The 17,268-nt window shown below is 45.1% G+C and overlaps 3 protein-coding genes across 17 annotated transcripts in view; 2 read left to right on the forward strand and 1 right to left on the reverse strand.

Annotated features, from left to right (window-relative positions):
- LOC126919260 (uncharacterized) overlaps positions 1 to 17,268 on the reverse strand; it is a 34,362-nt gene continuing 17,094 nt past the window's right edge. Inside the window, exons 1-7 of one of the 2 annotated variants that reach the window (XM_050728220.1) lie at positions 6,543 to 6,795; positions 5,787 to 5,941; positions 4,983 to 5,171; positions 4,789 to 4,905; positions 3,822 to 3,909; positions 3,601 to 3,739; positions 1 to 3,474 (exon numbers count right to left, since the gene is read on the reverse strand). In XM_050728220.1, coding sequence (XP_050584177.1) covers positions 3,264 to 3,474; positions 3,601 to 3,739; positions 3,822 to 3,909; positions 4,789 to 4,905; positions 4,983 to 5,171; positions 5,787 to 5,941; positions 6,543 to 6,759 — 1,116 coding nt within the window. In that variant the 5' untranslated portion in view covers positions 6,760 to 6,795 and the 3' untranslated portion in view covers positions 1 to 3,263. Of the gene's footprint in view, positions 3,475 to 3,600; positions 3,740 to 3,821; positions 3,910 to 4,788; positions 4,906 to 4,982; positions 5,172 to 5,786; positions 5,942 to 6,542; positions 6,796 to 17,268 lie in introns of those variants that run through there. The other variant, XM_050728221.1, reaches the window with a different exon arrangement.
- Positions 7,877 to 9,556, forward strand: LOC126919270 (macro domain-containing protein CT2219-like). Of its 3 annotated transcripts, none has more exons than XM_050728240.1 (6): positions 7,877 to 8,032; positions 8,205 to 8,334; positions 8,549 to 8,806; positions 8,895 to 9,011; positions 9,068 to 9,276; positions 9,360 to 9,556. In XM_050728240.1, exons 2-6 carry the CDS (start codon positions 8,313 to 8,315, stop codon positions 9,444 to 9,446), a joined length of 693 nt encoding a protein of 230 aa, XP_050584197.1. In that variant the 5' UTR covers positions 7,877 to 8,032; positions 8,205 to 8,312; the 3' UTR covers positions 9,447 to 9,556. The 3 variants fall into 3 exon arrangements, with proteins under 3 accessions (XP_050584197.1, XP_050584196.1, XP_050584198.1); XM_050728239.1 differs by having other exon boundaries at positions 7,915 to 8,134; XM_050728241.1 differs by having other exon boundaries at positions 7,916 to 8,083.
- Positions 14,847 to 17,268, forward strand: part of LOC126919209 (serine/threonine-protein kinase MARK2-like) — a 48,274-nt gene continuing 45,852 nt past the window's right edge. For all 12 annotated transcript variants that reach the window (XM_050728042.1, XM_050728048.1, XM_050728047.1 and 9 more), the window contains exon 1: positions 14,847 to 14,989. The gene's annotated coding sequence lies outside the window, so the exon portion shown is untranslated. The remainder of the gene's footprint in view (positions 14,990 to 17,268) is intronic.

Raw genomic sequence — 17,268 nt, forward strand, 5'->3', positions numbered from 1 at the left:
AAACTTGTATAACAGCCTTTATTTTTTGATCGATATGATACAATTCTGTTTGACGCTCGCTAACCACGTAACTCGTCGTTTCGCATTGTTTCACGCGTGTCGCTCGTCCCATCGATTCTTACGAGGCTCAAAGCTTGCTGCATATGCATATGTCGAGCAATACGAGATTCGTTGGTTCCATCCCGTTCCATCGAAGTTTTCCACGGCCTCGCGCTTTCGTTTCACCTTTCCATCTTGCTCTGTAATCTCTTCTCCATAAACGTAAGTACTTTACAACCCCTGCTATGTGTGTATTTTATTGCTGGCCGATGCGACGCTACGCCGCGCCGGGCCGCGTCTCGTCTCGTCGCGTCGCGTCGCGTCGTTGCTAACGCCTCGTAACGGGAAACTGTGAAAGTCACAGGCATCGAGCTACCGCTTCAATCGACCGCTATCTATCGATAATGTTTATAATAAGATTGACTTTAGCACAAAAATACATTTTTATAATTACATCTAGACCATATTTTTGCGTATCAACAATGCCGGCGTATTCTAGCTAATCGTATTGTATCGAAAAATTCAAACGGACACCACACGCCACCCTATACAGAATATCCTCGATTCGAGACGCACGTCCTTCCAATTTCTCCAGTTACGTGAAAAAGAAGACACGTATCTCCGTTCTATAGACGGAACATCGCGAATCGATCGTTACCACGTTAATTTTCACGTTCAATTTTATTAGATATGTATGCCGATAAGTGAGATACGCGATAACCATAATATCTCTCCTTCGTTCTTCAAATACATTTTTTCTGTGTGTACGCGCGCGCGCGCGTGTGTGTGTGTGTGTGTGTGTGTGTGTGTGTGTGTGTGTGTGTGTATGATAGTGTATATAACATACGTGTGTGTAAATGTTCATAAATATATGCATATACATGTGCAATACGTGTGTATATATAAATGTACACGTATTCTATGCGTGTATATATATATAGGTATATACACACAAAAGTTTAACTTTAATACACGCTTGGAAGACAGAGGTTCGTGTTACGCACATATCCCTAATTGTAATATTATTCCTGCGAAACACGCGCAAACATATACGCACGCGTGCAGATTACGTTTAAGTACGTTGTTTGGGAGTCGTCGATCGGCCGTTCGATTCGATATCCTTCCCTTTGAATTCTCTCGTCAAGCTTCGTCTTTTTACCTTCTCCATAATCGCACGTGGCGAAAACCTTTACAATATCGTTGATTAAAGATCGACGACCACGTGTATTCGCTTATTCGTCTCGCCTGTTCCAGAAGCACGACGGCTCACCGTCCATTCATTCGCTCGATCGTCTCAGGGATAAGTTTACGCGTTAAGATATGTATTTATACGTAACAATGGTCTATCCATACGCTATAGAGTAGTAACGAATGTTACTTTAGATTAGTAACGAATTTGAACAGACTTCAGGTAGGCGAAAACTCGACGCTATCGTCAAAGCTTGCGAATCGCGTCGCGGTTTCGTTTCGCGAACGATGGAAAAAGAAGTTGCAAAGGATAAGAAGACGGATCGGACAAACGATACGGATAATTAGTCGGGACGCGATTTGTTACGCGTTAACGTTGAATTTCCCTCGAGCAACGTAGGTAGCTGTGCTTCTCTCTCTATTTCTCTCTCTCTCTCTCTTTTTCTCTCTCTCTCTCTTTCTCTCGTTGGAAACATTGGGCTTTCTATACAGGGAGCTTCGCCGATCGCGTCCTAATATATTTACACGATATATTACACCGAGAATTAGAAGATAAAAATGAAACGACTTAATCTAGCGATCGTCACACATATAAAATGCAAATGCCACACACTGATCCACGATTCGTAAATCGCACGACTATTGTCTCGCTGGTTTATTTCAAACGCGCTTAAAATAAAACAGCGAAACGATTTCTACCCGACGAAGTAGAATCTACCGTTTATTCGGCCGTTTACGTGAAAGTAAATGTCGTATTTGAGTCTTGTCATTTGCGACACGATACGTTTACCACGACGTTGTTAAATACTATGTACATTTGAAAACGGAAAAAATGACGAAAGCTTAACACTAGCAATCTGAAACCGTCGACCGATGCCGAATGATCTGACTATCACCGCGATAGAATTGTGCTCGTCTACGCTATTCGTTTTTCTAACGAATCTACTCTCAGCTGCCAATCAGGGCTTTCCTTCCTCGGAATTTCGAGGAAATCAACGATTCTCTCACACACACTTTCTCTCTCTCTCTCTCCCTCTCTCTCTCTATTTTTTATTCTTTTTTTTTTTTTTTTTTTTTTTATCGTTTTATGATATAAATTACCGAAGCGAAAGATTTCACAAATCATCGGAAGCAAACGGCATCAACTCAACACGCGTACAAAACGAATATCGTAACGTAGAAAAGATTAATCCGCTTCGAGATCGCTCGCTATACGTTAGAATGATGTGTACGAGATTCCTCGCGACTCGCGTCGCAGTTAGTTATCGATAAAAAGTACGAAACACGATACAAACGTTTTAGTTCAAGTATACGATTTGTGAGAAAGAGAGTGGTGTATCTCGCGAACGACATAGTCTTGCGAGTATTCCCTCCTACGTAGACGATGTTTATTAATCCGCGTTATCCACGACAGGGAAAAGCGGACCGATATCTACCAAATGTGAAATCTATCGATACAACCATCAGAGCTCGCGAACACGAATTTAACGCGAACACGGTGTATTTTAATTAATAATTATCCCGAACGTTGCTCGTTGGTTGCTTCGACCCGTCCCAATCGATCTTTTTCGCAACCAACGATTTTTACAGAGACAAGTTGTAGCCGTTTGCGACCGATCTAAAAGTACGAACCAATGAAGTTTACGATACGAGTTCCAAACGGATGGCAAAGAACGCGTTCCACGAATTGGGCAATCATAATCGCACGGATGTTTCCTTTTTCCTCCGGTTTAATGTCGTTAACTCTGAATAAGACAGTTCGACGCGAATAATGGTTTACAAACGTTCAAGGAACATGGATAAAATGTTAACGTTGGTGTACTGTCGGGATATAAGTTTCAAGCGAACGTAGCTTCGGATTCTGGAAGGAACGTTTGCATGGATGAATTGTTGTATCAAGGTGGACCAAGAGAATATCGTATCACGTCGTCGACCACGGCGACGATTACGCGAACACAGAGAAGAGCATCTCGTAGAGAAGAGCATCTCGTTCTCCGAGTGTTGCATCGCCTTAGGCAGCGTCCCCCAGAAAGCTCTTACTCCATAGTGTCGTATTTGACTTTCTTCACCTTGAAATAACGATAGCCCGCATAGCCGGTGATAGTAAGTAGAACGGCAGCAGCCAACGTCGAACCAACCGCGACAGGCGCTGTTTCGTCCCGAAATCCGCGCGCGCTCAACGACGTGCACGAGAATTCCACTGCAAACTCGTTGTTCTTGAATTTGAACGGCTGCAGCTTCATGTCCCTGAAATTTCGAATAAAAGTCCATCCGCCGATTATTAACTATCGCCAAGTTAGTTATTAACACGATTCTCTATACTCTAGGCAGAATTTCCTAAGATTAATTTTTGCGTTTGATATTTGTTAATACCTGAGGAGCACTATGGCGTGATTTTTCCCATCGGTCAATTGAACTTCCGTTTCTTCGCTGCAAGCGTACGACTTTCCAACCGGTGTCGGGAACAGCATGGAGCTGTGCTTTTGTCCGGTACTCAATCTAATCGTTTTGTCTTGAAACAAAAATAATTTGTGATTATCTGATCGGCGAAACGAACATCTCGCGCGACGGGCCTTCCGTTCGAATCGACTTACTTGGTTGATCGATATTTACGAAGTGTCGATCGCTCGAGTTGTACGTTAGTTCGATCTTCTCCACGTACCAACGTTCACCACCGGGTGTCTGAAAAAACAATTCGTTTCCTCCGTTATTTCACCGTCGTTCTCGGAATCGGATCAATTTCGATCGGAGGATGGTCGATGTATTTTTCGGACGATGTAACGGCATTAACGGAAAGAATAGAATCGCAGAAAATTGGAAGGAGGAAAAAGGGTTGGTCGCGTATCGATTTGTACGAGAGAGAGGGTAACGCAACATTCGTGACCTCGACCGTTTCTAGGAATGGCCCGTGTATAACTAAGCGTATAACTAAAGGAGAGAAGATTATTACGCGTCTACCTGTCCAGACAAATTAGTTTATCGCCTTAAAAACATAGCTTCCCTCGAGTACGATATTTTCGTTAAAATGATCTTAATTTTTGAATTTAATTTCCATATACGGGAGAAGCCCATTAGATCGCGAACCTAGTTGCAAAGTGCGTATAGATTACGAAAGTTTAAACAAAGACTGCTACAACGCGCCGTAAGAAACTGAGGAAAACTTCAGTACAAAACAGTAATTGTTAGCAATTGTGCACATCCTGTGGACGGGGTTGAAGCTTCTAAATTTAGATGTAAACCTACGCGGTAAAAATATATCCACTTGTCTGAATGTCTTCAAAGTAATTAAAAATTTAGTGATTTTGGCAGTAATGGATAGTACGCAGGATCGTTTATCAAAATGATATCGATGTACGTCCAATTATATACGATTTATCGTACGATAAGGTCACTTCAAGGTTACGACGGAATCAGGAAAATGTTGATAAAATTATTTGGAAATCTGCTGGCAGGTCGTTCGACGATAGTACGAATTCTATAAGCTCTAGGCTTTAAATAATTAGGAAACTAGTAGCCAAGAGGAAGATAAGACTATAGTAAGAAAAATGATGTGTTACCTACCTTTGCGAAGCTCCATGATAGTATGTACGCATCCCACTTGAGCAACATCGTCACTGTATTTTCATTATCGCAATTGCCGGTCACTGTAGCGTCGGTCGGAACATAAATATTCGCTTCCTAAAAAAAAAAAGTAAAATATTCGATGCTTTTTTCTCACTTTTCTTTTGTATTTTCTTTACGCTGTCTTATCTTACATCGTCCTCTCCTTTTTTCGTTCGATATTTCACGGTGATCAGGGCGTCTACTTGCAGAAGAATACAAGCTTGCCCATTATTACCGTCCAGACGATACAAAGGTTGCTCCACGGAAGATGATCTGTGCGTCGTTGTTGACTCCGAGGACATTGTAGTGGTACTTTTCGCTTCATTCAAATTTCCCACCAGCTTTAAAATGCATCGATATCAAGATTATTCTTTGAAAAAAGAAGATTTAAAGTAAATGTCTCGATAAATATAGACCAGATTCGTAAAGAGTCGTATTCTACGTTTAAATCCTTTAATCGATCGCATATCGATCTACTATGTGTATATTCCGGCACGATAATAGCTGGCTTTATTTCTTTACTTTGTGAAAATTGCAAATCGAATGGCGAATCGAGTCCAGGTATCCTAGTCGAACGTGTATGGTTCGCGAAAACAATACGAAAAAAGCAACAGGTTATGCTTGGACTATTTATAAAAAAAAAAAAAAAGAGAGGTGAAGGATCATGATCGTGTGTCACACGATGGAATCGTGTGGAAAAAAATCGCGAGCGCTGATAAAACGTCGAGAGTGGGAAATAACAGTTTTGCAACAAATGCATACGTATCTACTAAGACTTCAATTAGGTAACTATTCGCGCATATGTATGTATGTGTATCGATGAAGAGAACTACCATTAAAACTAGATGTAAGCGACGATGAAATGAACTTTGATGCAGATTACAGGAATAACAAATTCACTTTTCTACATCGTTTGCGCGATTGCGTTCGTTCACGTTGCGGAAGAGTGTTCTTACCAAAGTCTGAGATGGCGAAGTCTTCGACTTGGACTTGGAACCCGGAAAGTCGATGTGAATTTTCGGTGTTCGACGTGTCGTATATAGTTGGTCGTCCAATTTTTGCGGCATCGGCGATGAACTAGGTACGCTGAACGCGGTACTCAGGACACACCCTGAAAGAAAAAATCATTTGTTACGATACGACGAGCTAGGTTTCTTGATCATAATTTTTTTCCCACTGTCCTTCCCAGGAAGGTGCGCGCGTCGATGACTTTTTCATTGAAAGTTTCTCACCCCTGTCACTCCCAATGAATGATTCAGGGTAGTTGACTTTATGAAAACCGCCCCGTAAAAATGACGTCGCTCGCTATCGCATGGAGCATCTGGTGAAACGTCGCTCCCTTATTTTTCTGATAATCGCGTTCAAATCTTATTCTTCGACGGAACGTTGCGAATTAACGATGTAATTGTAAAATACAGCAAGGAGGATACAGCACCGCTGGAATGGAAATCTCGATCCCGTGAAAATGTCAGCGAAATTCGATTGACACGATGTCCCCAATCTCGTTCCCACTATTCGGTTAATTAAAATCCTTCGGTTTTACAACATGATATTCAACGTAATATTGCAAACGTGATGAAAGCAGAACGAGGCAACTCGTTAGTTAACCAGCACAATAAGTCGATTAGTTGCGTCGCGATCGAATCAGTTGGATTTTTACTTTGATTAAGCAGCCCTATTCCTAAGCCTAATAACTAATTAAAGAAACTCACAGAATATAAATATCGTCTTGATGTTATCGATACGGTGTGGCATCTTTTTCTCTTTGCTTGTACTTGCAACGTCGACGAATATGAAACAAATAAGTCCGATCTGGTCGGTTGTGTCGATTGCACGTAAGACGATTTCACCTAGGCGACGTACGCGAAGCTTGTGTGCCGAACGCGAAAGCTCAGGCGCAGATGGATCGATAATTGGAACTTTTAGCATGCGCTGCAAAGTCTTTCCCTATACACAGAAACGTAGTGAAATAAAGCACAAGAGCATAGGTTCGTTCGGTATTTCTCTTCGGGGTGGCGTTGCTGATGACGTTGAATGTTAGCGTTAGCGTTGGCGTTAGCGTTGGCGTTGACTTTGTGGTTGGATTCGACATTGGCGTCGGCATCAACGTCACCGTCGGCGTCGGCGTCGGCGTCGGCGTCGGCGTCGGCGTCGGCGTCGGCGCGCTTTTCATTAATTTTATGCGCCTTCAATCTATAGATATTTCTACTTAACGATGATTCATCGACTGCGTTGAATGAAACGACGATGAATAGTAAAATCGAACGATGCTCCCGTTTCGACAGATAGCTCGATATGTTTCCTTTATCGATAGTATTTGGGTAATAACGAACGTGAGAAATACTCCGTTCCAGCTACGACTAGTGACAAAAGAAGTTAAGTATCTAGGTACGCAGGAATCTCTGTACGCGAAAGTATCACGTTTAAAGTATTTACGTTATTATGTTATCCTTATTTTGATAGAACTTTCTGACAAAGCTTGGATATTTGATCCATAAATAGAACGATATCAAATAACGGTATATCTTTGTTCCGTCATTTGATATCTATATAAACCACCTTCTTCGAAAAGGAACCGCAACGATGACGACCGTTACTTACGACTTACGTCATTATCCTTCTGACTTCGATTATTAAAATTGCGTTCTGACGTACTTTTACCTAGCGTGAATAAGTTCCTGTTCGTAAAATCCAGCGATTTTGCACAGTGGGTAATCACCATACGTGTCACCGTTACATCTATTATAATAAACTTTGTATTTTATTATATTGTATTTATTACCATGGAACGCTGAATTTTAAACAGCTTGAGGAAAATTATAAAAATAAGGAAATTTAATTGCATACTCGGTATATGGAGCGTAATGTACGAGGCCAAAGAACGGTAAACTATGAAAAGAATTTATCGTATATATCTAAAACGTGAAAATTAGATTAAATCTTGCGTATGAACCATGTATGGACAGAGATGTCGGTTTAAATACAGTATTCGATAATGGAAACAGATGGCGCATACGCATTACAAAAGTAGCGATACGTTTGCATCACATTCCACCAGATGTCTCTGTGCAAGTTTCGTTGCGGCAACTATTGTCGTCCAACTACGTTTTCACCGGTCACGACCGCAGATGAGATAGAAACAAAACAAGACTTTGGCATAGTTCTCGTCGTGTAAACTGGAATTCTATACGAAGCTGAAAAGGTTCGAACTTGGCTTGAACTTTTGAATCGAGGACGTAGAATTCGATGATCGGTAAAAGTCATTAACGATTTTTTCGAGTGGAAGACTATGTTGACACTCAGAGTAAGGGACGAGGGGATATCAAGGGCCAAGTGAATTGCGTAGTGAGAGGAGAATTATTTTTGATTTCCAGGCGAACATCGTCGACCGTTTCGCAGTTACCGCCGTAGTTCGACCCATAGTTGAACATTTCTTAGTTCAGAAGAGTTTTGCTACGTCTGTCAATCATCCTGAACCGAAGATGTCGTTCGAAGTTGAAAAACGTAAGGCAAACGATCATTTTGTTTATTTCGATAGTTACGTAAAGCTGATGTTGTCGATCGTTCGATACGATCGTGAACATCGATATGTAAATTGTATCGTTCTAAAATAGAGCAAACACTTGATTGCTGTTGGTTGTTTGTTCTGTTGGTAGAAACGATAGGAAATAAAACGACACGAAACGTCGTCGATTATCATTGAATTTCTGTTGAATAGAGAAATTCTTGACCATGCCACTAGAAGAAAAAAGAAAATATTATAAAGGGTCCGTAATTACGTTGGACCAAATTCCAACGTGGGTGGAATATTGGACTAAAAATAAAGGAAATATCGGTATAATGAATCTCGAGAAAGTCGAAAAGGTCGAGGAGGAAATGGCTAAGAAAATTTCGATATGGCAAGGAGATATCACCTCCCTCGAAATAGACGCGATCGTTAATGCAGCAAACTCGAGTCTTCTCGGCGGCGGTGGAGGTATTCATACATAGGGATATTCCCTAGAAATAAGAATCGATAAAGTATAACCCGATATATCGAAAAGTGTAAAATATCTATTCCCTAGTTGATGGAGCTATTCACAAAGCTGCTGGACCAAACTTAAAGAAAGAGTGCGCCACTCTGGGAGGATGTCGTGTTGGTGAAGCAAAAATAACTGGGGCTTATATGTTACCTGCAAAGCGTTAGTATGACAAACTCATAGTCATGGGTTGTATTTTCATGGGTGTAACTTTTTAGATGTCATTCATACGGTTGGTCCGCAAGGTGAAAAGCCAGAAAAATTGAAGGAGTGTTATGAAAATAGTTTAACAGTTGCCAGAGCAAATGAGTTGCGCACAATTGCTTTTCCTTGTATATCAACAGGAATTTATGGATATCCTCAAAAACCAGCAGCCAAAGTGGCTTTATCAACGGTCAAGAAGTTCCTACTTGACAACAAAGACAGCGTAAGATTTCATTTTAGTGGAATATGGCAACATTCCACTGCGATGTAGCGTGTCAAGATATTGATATCTATTTGAAATTGCAGGTGGATAGAGTAATCTTTTGTCTATTCTTGAAAAGCGACAAAGACATATACGAGGAATTGTTACAAAAATATTTTGCTATCGATTAGACGACTCTCCGACAGAAGTCTCCCATGTTTTGAGGATAAACTCGAAACGAACAAAGCTAAACTGTATCAGTGTACATTCGTCGAATAATATTCGTAGAAAAGTATGAAAATGAGATATTTTTCCTAGACATCTCCTCCGTTCGAAGCGAATTCGGGAATTCGGTCGTTGATGGTAGGAAACGCGTCGCGAGAATATATAGGTGATTCGAATGTTGGCGGGTTATCGCATCGTTCGCCGCCGCGTAGCGTCGGTGATTAGTGCGATTACAGCGCCGCGACTTTACGGCCCATCCGCATCGTGTTTCGACCCGACGACGGTGCGTCGCCATCTTGAAAAATCGAAGTGTGGTAATGTCTGTATGTGGTAATAGGTGGGGGACGGTCGTTAATGTGGTGCGTCTCGTACGGAAAATCTGTCACAAATGGGTAAATATCTCTTGTATCGAAGCCGCTCGATCAAAGGATCGGCTCGGTTTTGATTTATCTCGCGACGAGCTAAACGTAAGAACGCTGGCAAAAGGAGCACACCCATAGTTCCGTAGTGCTCTTGCCGATCTGTCGTGGCGAAGGTGCGTTCTCTCAACCAAGATCGCGGCTAGTGAGTAGTGCTTGCGTCCGAGGAGTACAGTGTCATTTTTGTGGACAGTTTTCACGATTTTAAGGTCAATCACATGGTAGAGATTGCATTTTCGTCGTCCCACCGTTAGGAAAGCAACGTCGTCGACGTCGTCGACCGTCGAAAACGGAGTATGTGCTTATGCGAGTTCGTGGCGTGAAAATCGTCGAATTAGTCAAATCGATCGCAACGGTCATAACGGTCGAATCGAATTTAAAATATTGGGATTTCGTGATCGGAACGAAACATAGGTTGTATCCCCTCGGTCGATCGGTCGGACAAGGCGGACGTACGGACGGAGTCCCGTAATCCTGAATGGCCGCCGCCACCGCTTTCTAGGTTACTGACGGACATCTAAAGAGAGTGACAGAGAACGACCGAGTGAAAGAGTATACGTGCGCACGAGAGGGATAGAGAGTGAAAGAGTAAGAGAAAGATAGGAAAGGAGGCGTAGTGGAAAGAGAACGAACGAGAGGGAACGTTGTCTAGAGAGAAAAGAAGAGAAGAGCAAGGAAAAGAAGGGAAGAGAAGAGAAGAGAAAGAAAAATAGCGTGTGAGCGAGCTAGCGCGTGCGCTCACTCACTCACTTTACACGAGCGAGTACCGATGTGCGGCCTCCGAGGTACCCGATCACCATCGTCTCTCGGGTGTATTTCTCGTGTTAGTCGCCGATCTCAGATCGGAGACTCGTTGCATGCGGCAGACGAAGCTTGAATCGCTGGTGCTGCTACAGCCGCTGGTGCTGCTACCACCGCTGCCGCTGCCGTCACCGCCGCCGCCACTTCCACCGCTGTCTTCGTCGTGCACCTCGACTTCGACGCTGAGACTTTACCTTAGATAAACGCGTGCTGCTTTCGTACTCGTACGCGTGTATATGCATCTCGACGCGTACGTATCTTAACGGACTAGTGATATATCCCCGTGTTGCGTCCTACCTAGCAGTACAAGTGGGTGTGGGTTTCGTTCGTATGACTGGCGTGTATGCATGCGCGTGTGTTCCCGTCTACATATACGTGAAATTGCGCTCGCGCGTACCATATCGCTCGTTTATATGCACGGTCGTGTAACGTGGTGGTAAGTATGAAAAAAATCAGGCTCGAGAGGAAGGAGTTGCCGGCGAACCATGTCGCGAGAAGTTGCTTCCTTTTTTTCCATTTCTCCTTCTCTCTGCTGTCTCCTCCGATGTGGCTCTCAACTCGGAAAAGGCTTCTTCCCTCTTGACTCCGACTCTCGTCGTATTTTCTCACTGCTTCTCTCTCACCTACTCGTGCTTTCGTTCGCCGACCTAACCCCACATTTTGTTCGTTCGCGTCTGTCACGAGCATGCTTCGAGCCTGACCGGGGGGCCGGGTTTCTCGTTGACGTATCGTTCCGATGTCGGAGCTGTATACACGACCACCGAAATACCGCGTTTCCACGCCAAAAAGCGGTCAAAGTGCGTGAAACCGACTCGACTGCAAAAAACGAAGGAAAAATGGTCACGTCGCCGAACCAACGCTTACTCGTTGTCAAGATCGCTTTCTCGCGTAACATATGTACGTACATATATATGTACATACGTGTTGCACGTCGTAATCGAAATATATTTTTACCTGTCTCAGACCCCGTTGTTCCTTTCGCCGCAAGTTACTCACGCTTCTCGATGCTATCAACCTTTTTCGATCGACGCGTCAGGACCCAGGGAAACGATCACCGGCTATAATATCGATTTATCGATGTCTTCGATCATTCGTGAATCATCACGTTCATTCTCTCATCTTATACGAAACTGTTACAATCGTCCGTCGTAAAATATTTTTTCGTCGCGATTTCTCTCCTTATTTCGATTTCGTTTATTCGTTTTGAACTTGCACCGATTTTGCGAGAATTCAATTTGCAACGACAAGCCGATTGTTGCATCGCGACGATCGATCGGACGATGCCGATGGAATTTAACGCGACTCGCTCAAACGATATCACGAGCATCGATCATTTTTAACAACCCTCTGTACTTTCACAACCATCGATTCACGATCACCGAGATACCCGAGCATTGTTCTCCAAACGATCGCGCACCGTTTCTTAAAAGGCAAACACGCTCGATGCGCGAAAAGCTTGGCATTTTGTCGTTACTCGTACTTCGACTGTCTATGTACGTGCCTATATACGTATGTGTGTGTATGTATGTATATCTCTGCGTACGAGCACGCGCGCGTTTGTCGGTTAGGTATCGCCGGTTGTTGTCGAATAGCTTGGTATTATTATCGTCGAAGTTTACACCGCTTAGCGTCACGTTTGTCTCTTTGCCGTTCTTTTCTCGATCGATCTGAAACTTTATTTTTCCTAGTGAACGAGCCAGCGAAGAAAATAGATAGGAAGGGGAACAGGTAGGTAGGATGTATAAAGGGAGAGGGGTGCGAGTGCTGGTTGTTACTCGTTAGCCAACGATTTATTCTTGGATTACGTTATGGAACCCTGGTTCGCGAGTTTATGTAATAGTCTTGGTCCGTGGCTAGCGCGCTACAATTAACGGAAAGGCGAAACAAAGCGAAGCAAAACAAACGGGAAACTTTCCTCGCGATTCACCGAATCACTGAGCCGAAATAGGAAACGCGCACGCGTTTTTCTCACTCTGTTGAGTGTAAGTCGCGTTGGCTCGTTAGATTCTCAAGCTCGAAACGATAACGTTTCGTTCGCGTGTAAAGACGATCGCGAAGGGAGCGGCGGTGGCAGCGGCAGCGGTAGCGGCGGCGGTGGCCGGTGGTTTGAGAACTTTCGGAGTAGTTGTAGCGGCCACCTCTTGCTGCGCGTGTACCGCTGACCCACTTCATAGGGATGGTCTGAAACCTAATTTCGCCCGACGCGACGCTCCGAGTGCAAACCACCTTCGACCGAACGAGAGAATCGTTGCCGCGTTCGCGATCTCTCGTACCGCGGCCACGAGTATAGTCACGATCGTAGACACGGTCGTGCGCGCATTTCAACAGCCGGTTCAAGCTTCGACGCTGGCGCACGCGTCATTCCTTCGCCGCGAAATTCCCAATCGAACTTCTGCTCGATTCGCGTGAATATGAACGCGACCGCGTTTTACCGATTCACTAACGATTCGCTCACGCTCGCCCTCGCTGATTCTATTATTAGCTGGAAACGCCTCGCAGGTGTCCGAATAAAATTATCTTCGAAACACCTGTTTCTCCTTCGTTCGGATTCGAGCCCATTGACAGATCTTGTCGCGTGGTTACTATCTCCGATGCGATACGCCCAGTGGATATACAAGATACGCGTACACGTCCTTAATATTTGATATGTTCGAGCTGTCGGTCTGTGGCTTTCCCGTTGTAAAGTGGTCGACCAAAGGCGGAAGCGTGTCGCTTTGCGTTCTGTGTCTCGGCGAAGGGTGTGCGTTGCAGCGAACGTTGGAGAATTTATTCTCCGGTCGAAATTAGTCGCAGCAACACAGAGAATCGTTTCGTATCGTGACGCTTGCGAGGATTATGTTTGCAACGGAGCAGGACGGACTGACTAATAATCTCTGTGGCGAGGGACGACTTTCGCCAACCTTGTTTCACCCGAGAAATTCGCGTTGGAACGTCCGAACGCGTATACGCGCGATAAGATTGACACGAGGCGCGCGATTTCATCGATAACTTCCTTTTCCTCGCTATCGTGTAGCCGGCCCCCGTTCGTATTCGTTGTCAGGGATTTCGTTCCATATGGTTGGATCGAAATTTCGGCGAAAATCAAACTGAAACTATCGCCGTCCATCATTTACGCTTCGGTGGCCATTTTTTCGAACTCTTACTGTTCGATCGATTCGCGGAAAAGTTGGTTTTGTCCGAGGAGACGCACGGTGGAAGTGTCGACGAGAAGATAATCGAGCGAACATCAGTGCGCGAGTGTCACACGGAGAAGCAACGTCTATTTGGAACGCTCGGATTCACCACGCGGCTAAGTTTATCGTTTTCTCTTCTTCGCCGTTGGAAACGCCGCCGCTTTCCCCGAGTCGATACGTTCGCACGCGATTTTCCTATTTTCCGAGCTTTCGTTGGCTCTGATCGCACGAACCTGTATGCGTAAAGACCGGCACAAAGCGCGAGACTTTTACCACGGGTCAGACAGGCGAGAGCCAAAGTTGGCCCGATGTTACGTTCCGATGTACAGTCGGTAGCAAGGTATGATTCACTCTCTCGCCTACCTGTACAGGTCGGGTTTCTATGGCTGACTTAACGCAGCAGGATTCACGTTCCCGTTCGCGTACCGAATCGTAGAACCTCGGGTTTGCGCCCAACTCCTCTCGAAGGTAGATCGAGCTTCGAAATCGTGGATAGACCGTTTTCCACGAAATTGGTACGCGGCTGACGAATAGATCGCGCTAACTTTTCTCGGCGAAACGGATCGAAGGCATTTGGCAATGTTCCTCAACCGTGCGTCACGATGATCGGTAACGTCACCGACGAATCGAAAACATTTTCGCTCGATCCACGCTCGGATTCTGAGCGTAGCGCGTAGATTCCGAGCGTCGCGTGAAAAACGCACGCATCGCGACGAAGCAGATTCTCCTTGCCGTTCGAAACAAACGTATTCGGTTGGCCGCGTTATTAACAAAGGACGGTCGGTCGATGATCGATGGACCAAACTTATTAAATTGGATCTCGCATCGATGACCGTCGACGCGAGGACAGCCAACCGTACCTTTGGCTGTCTTTCAGATTTATGAAGATACATTTTCATAAACCGTCGAATCTATTCTAAAAGCAGTTCCCTAAAAGGAAGTTTTAATCGTTGGTTCGTACATTCTGTTTCAGGCGTAGGGGGAGAGGGTGCATCGTCGAAGCGTTGGAGGGTTTGAGGCAGTGAAACTGGCTGGCCTACAATGTCCGCTAGTATGCGGAGCACTTTGCAAACCGTTCCAGAATCAGTGCCGGCCGACCACGTCACAAACTCCAAAGTAAGTACGAAAACATGAGGAACGCCAAGCTCGTTACGCTCGTGTAATCGTAACTGTTCTTTCTCGAGGACGAAACGGCACGCCGTGTCTGCGCGCTCATGCGAACGTGTCCTTTCCGCGCACCATAACGTGCTTGAAAATGTCAGGCTTCTCCGATCGGTTGGCGCGCGCTCTTAGACGCTCCGAGCTGCGATTTCGTACGTTCGCGTTCCAACTATATTTTCCATTTCTCCGACCGAAGAAAATGTAATCACCGCAGGAACGACACGGTCGCCGTTTCGTCGGTCGATAATGTGCCTTGTCACGCAAAACGTGTTAAGGGTATGGTTGAAGGTTGAACGATTACGCCTGGAAGAAGGGTTACGTCCGCGGTAACCGAAAAACGAATTCACGTAACGACCTCGCGAAACGACGCGTTGATGTTGCGAGCAGAATCGTAGAACTGGTATCGTGGAAGATAAAAAGATGGTCGTTGCTGCGAAGAATACGGTTACCGCGCGCGTAGTCGTCCACCGAGCGTAAGCGTGTATATTTGGTAATGTTGCTCTGTTGTGACGGACGCGTAATTCTAAAGGTGCTTCGTGACGTCTTTGGTTCGAGGTATCGCAGTGTACTAACGTAATGCTTCTCGATAAAATGAGATAATCGAGAACCCGAACGATCGAATTCGTGGGATACCGATTCGCGATGTTTACTCGATCGAAAATTATCGCGATCGTTACGCGAATACTCGATTTTTCCTCGGTCGACTAGCTGCGATTCTGTTCTCGCGGATCAGGACACGAACGATACTCGATGACTCGGCTGAACAGGTTTTCACGACTGGTTGCTTTCGAATTTTCTCTCGGCTGTAGTGGCCGTCGAACGCTTTATTCTCCGAACCGGCCGAGCTTTCACGTCTTCGTTTCGTATGCGTCACAGAAACGATCGTCAGTTCCTCGACCGCGTACAACGCCGCCCGGTTTAACGTCCCATAGACCTTGAATAGGGTGCATCGAACATATATATACATGGTTTCGCCAGAAACTACTTATTCGGTAGTACGGTCGATGACGCGCGATCCGTTTATCGGCCGGTTAAACGGCCGAAACCCTCGTACATCCGGTGTTCGTCGATCTGGCCCGTACAAACTACGTCACGCTGTCCATTTTTGCCTTCTTCTTGCTCGTATTAGCGAACAGGCTAGTAAACGAATTTTCTATATTTTCGCGTCATTTACCAGTAAAATGCAGACGGTCCGTCCGATCGGTTAAGTTTGAAGAGAAGCTTCGATAATCGGAGGGAAATTGGCCAGCGTCGCACTGCGCCAGATGAAACGTAGCGAACTGTACGTTTAATCGCAACTAGTTATTTTCGAGCGATCTAGGCGTAGTCTACGCCGACAGTGACCCGTATTTCGAGTGGTACCGCTTTGAATCGCCTAAGTATCGTCTCTGGTTGATTTGGAATTCCATCGACTGTTTTAGCTAAGTTTCTTTAGATACTGGAGAGAGGGCGGCGGAGTAGAGAAGAATTAGTCGATCGATTTCATAAAAGTTCGACGAGAATGTCTAGCATTACCGGCTCGTCAAATCGCGGCGACAATTGGACTATGCGTCGACCAGGATTGCATGGGCGCTGACTCGTTTATAAAGGTCATACGTGTACGTCAGTCGAGTTTAATTCGACTTGCACGACACTCCACCATTGTCACTCCCCCTTTCTTTCCGTCTCTCTTTTACCCACGAGCCGTGCCAGCTTCTCTTTCGCGTCGACGAGGTACGAGTTTCCGACGCGCTTAATCGTTGGCGTTGGTAATTGTTGGTTTCAGCCGGCAATATCGAGCAACGACAAATCGGATCGATCGAGCGATCGCTCTTTCGCTCGTTCATCTCCTGCCGTATACCGACGAGGAAGCAACCGGCGAAACTTCAAGTCGTCGTTCTGTCTTTTCTCGTAACACCGTCCGATCGTCTAAGTTCTCGAAGCGACGAGTCGAAGCAGCTAAACCAGCCTCCGCAAAAGCCCCGACTTACGCAGATATTTTAAGTTGAAAAAGCGTATTTACGATCTTGTAAGGCGTATAATCGTAACGAGTAGATCAAACGCGACTCGTTAGGGACAAAGGACGAGGGTAACGTTACCGGAAATAGGATCGGGCTCGCGATTACCTGTGGATCCGTTGGTAAGAAACCATCGACGCTTCCTCGCTCACGGCTCGTCGGGGTTATCGGTTCACCTTGAATCGTGCGAATCCGATTGACCGCGAACTCTACGCTCGCTAGCTGATGTCTAACTTT

The sequence above is a fragment of the Bombus affinis genome, chromosome 8, assembly GCF_024516045.1.
Source record: "Bombus affinis isolate iyBomAffi1 chromosome 8, iyBomAffi1.2, whole genome shotgun sequence".
Lineage (NCBI taxonomy): Eukaryota > Metazoa > Arthropoda > Insecta > Hymenoptera > Apidae > Bombus > Bombus affinis.

Bases quoted from the DNA above. Each gene is read 5' to 3' on its own strand.
- LOC126919270 (XM_050728239.1), top strand. The intron at 8,807-8,894 runs GTATTCATACAT...TCTATTCCCTAG, and splicing joins TCTTCTCGGCGGCGGTGGAG to TTGATGGAGCTATTCACAAA. The intron at 9,277-9,359 runs GTAAGATTTCAT...TTGAAATTGCAG, and splicing joins TACTTGACAACAAAGACAGC to GTGGATAGAGTAATCTTTTG.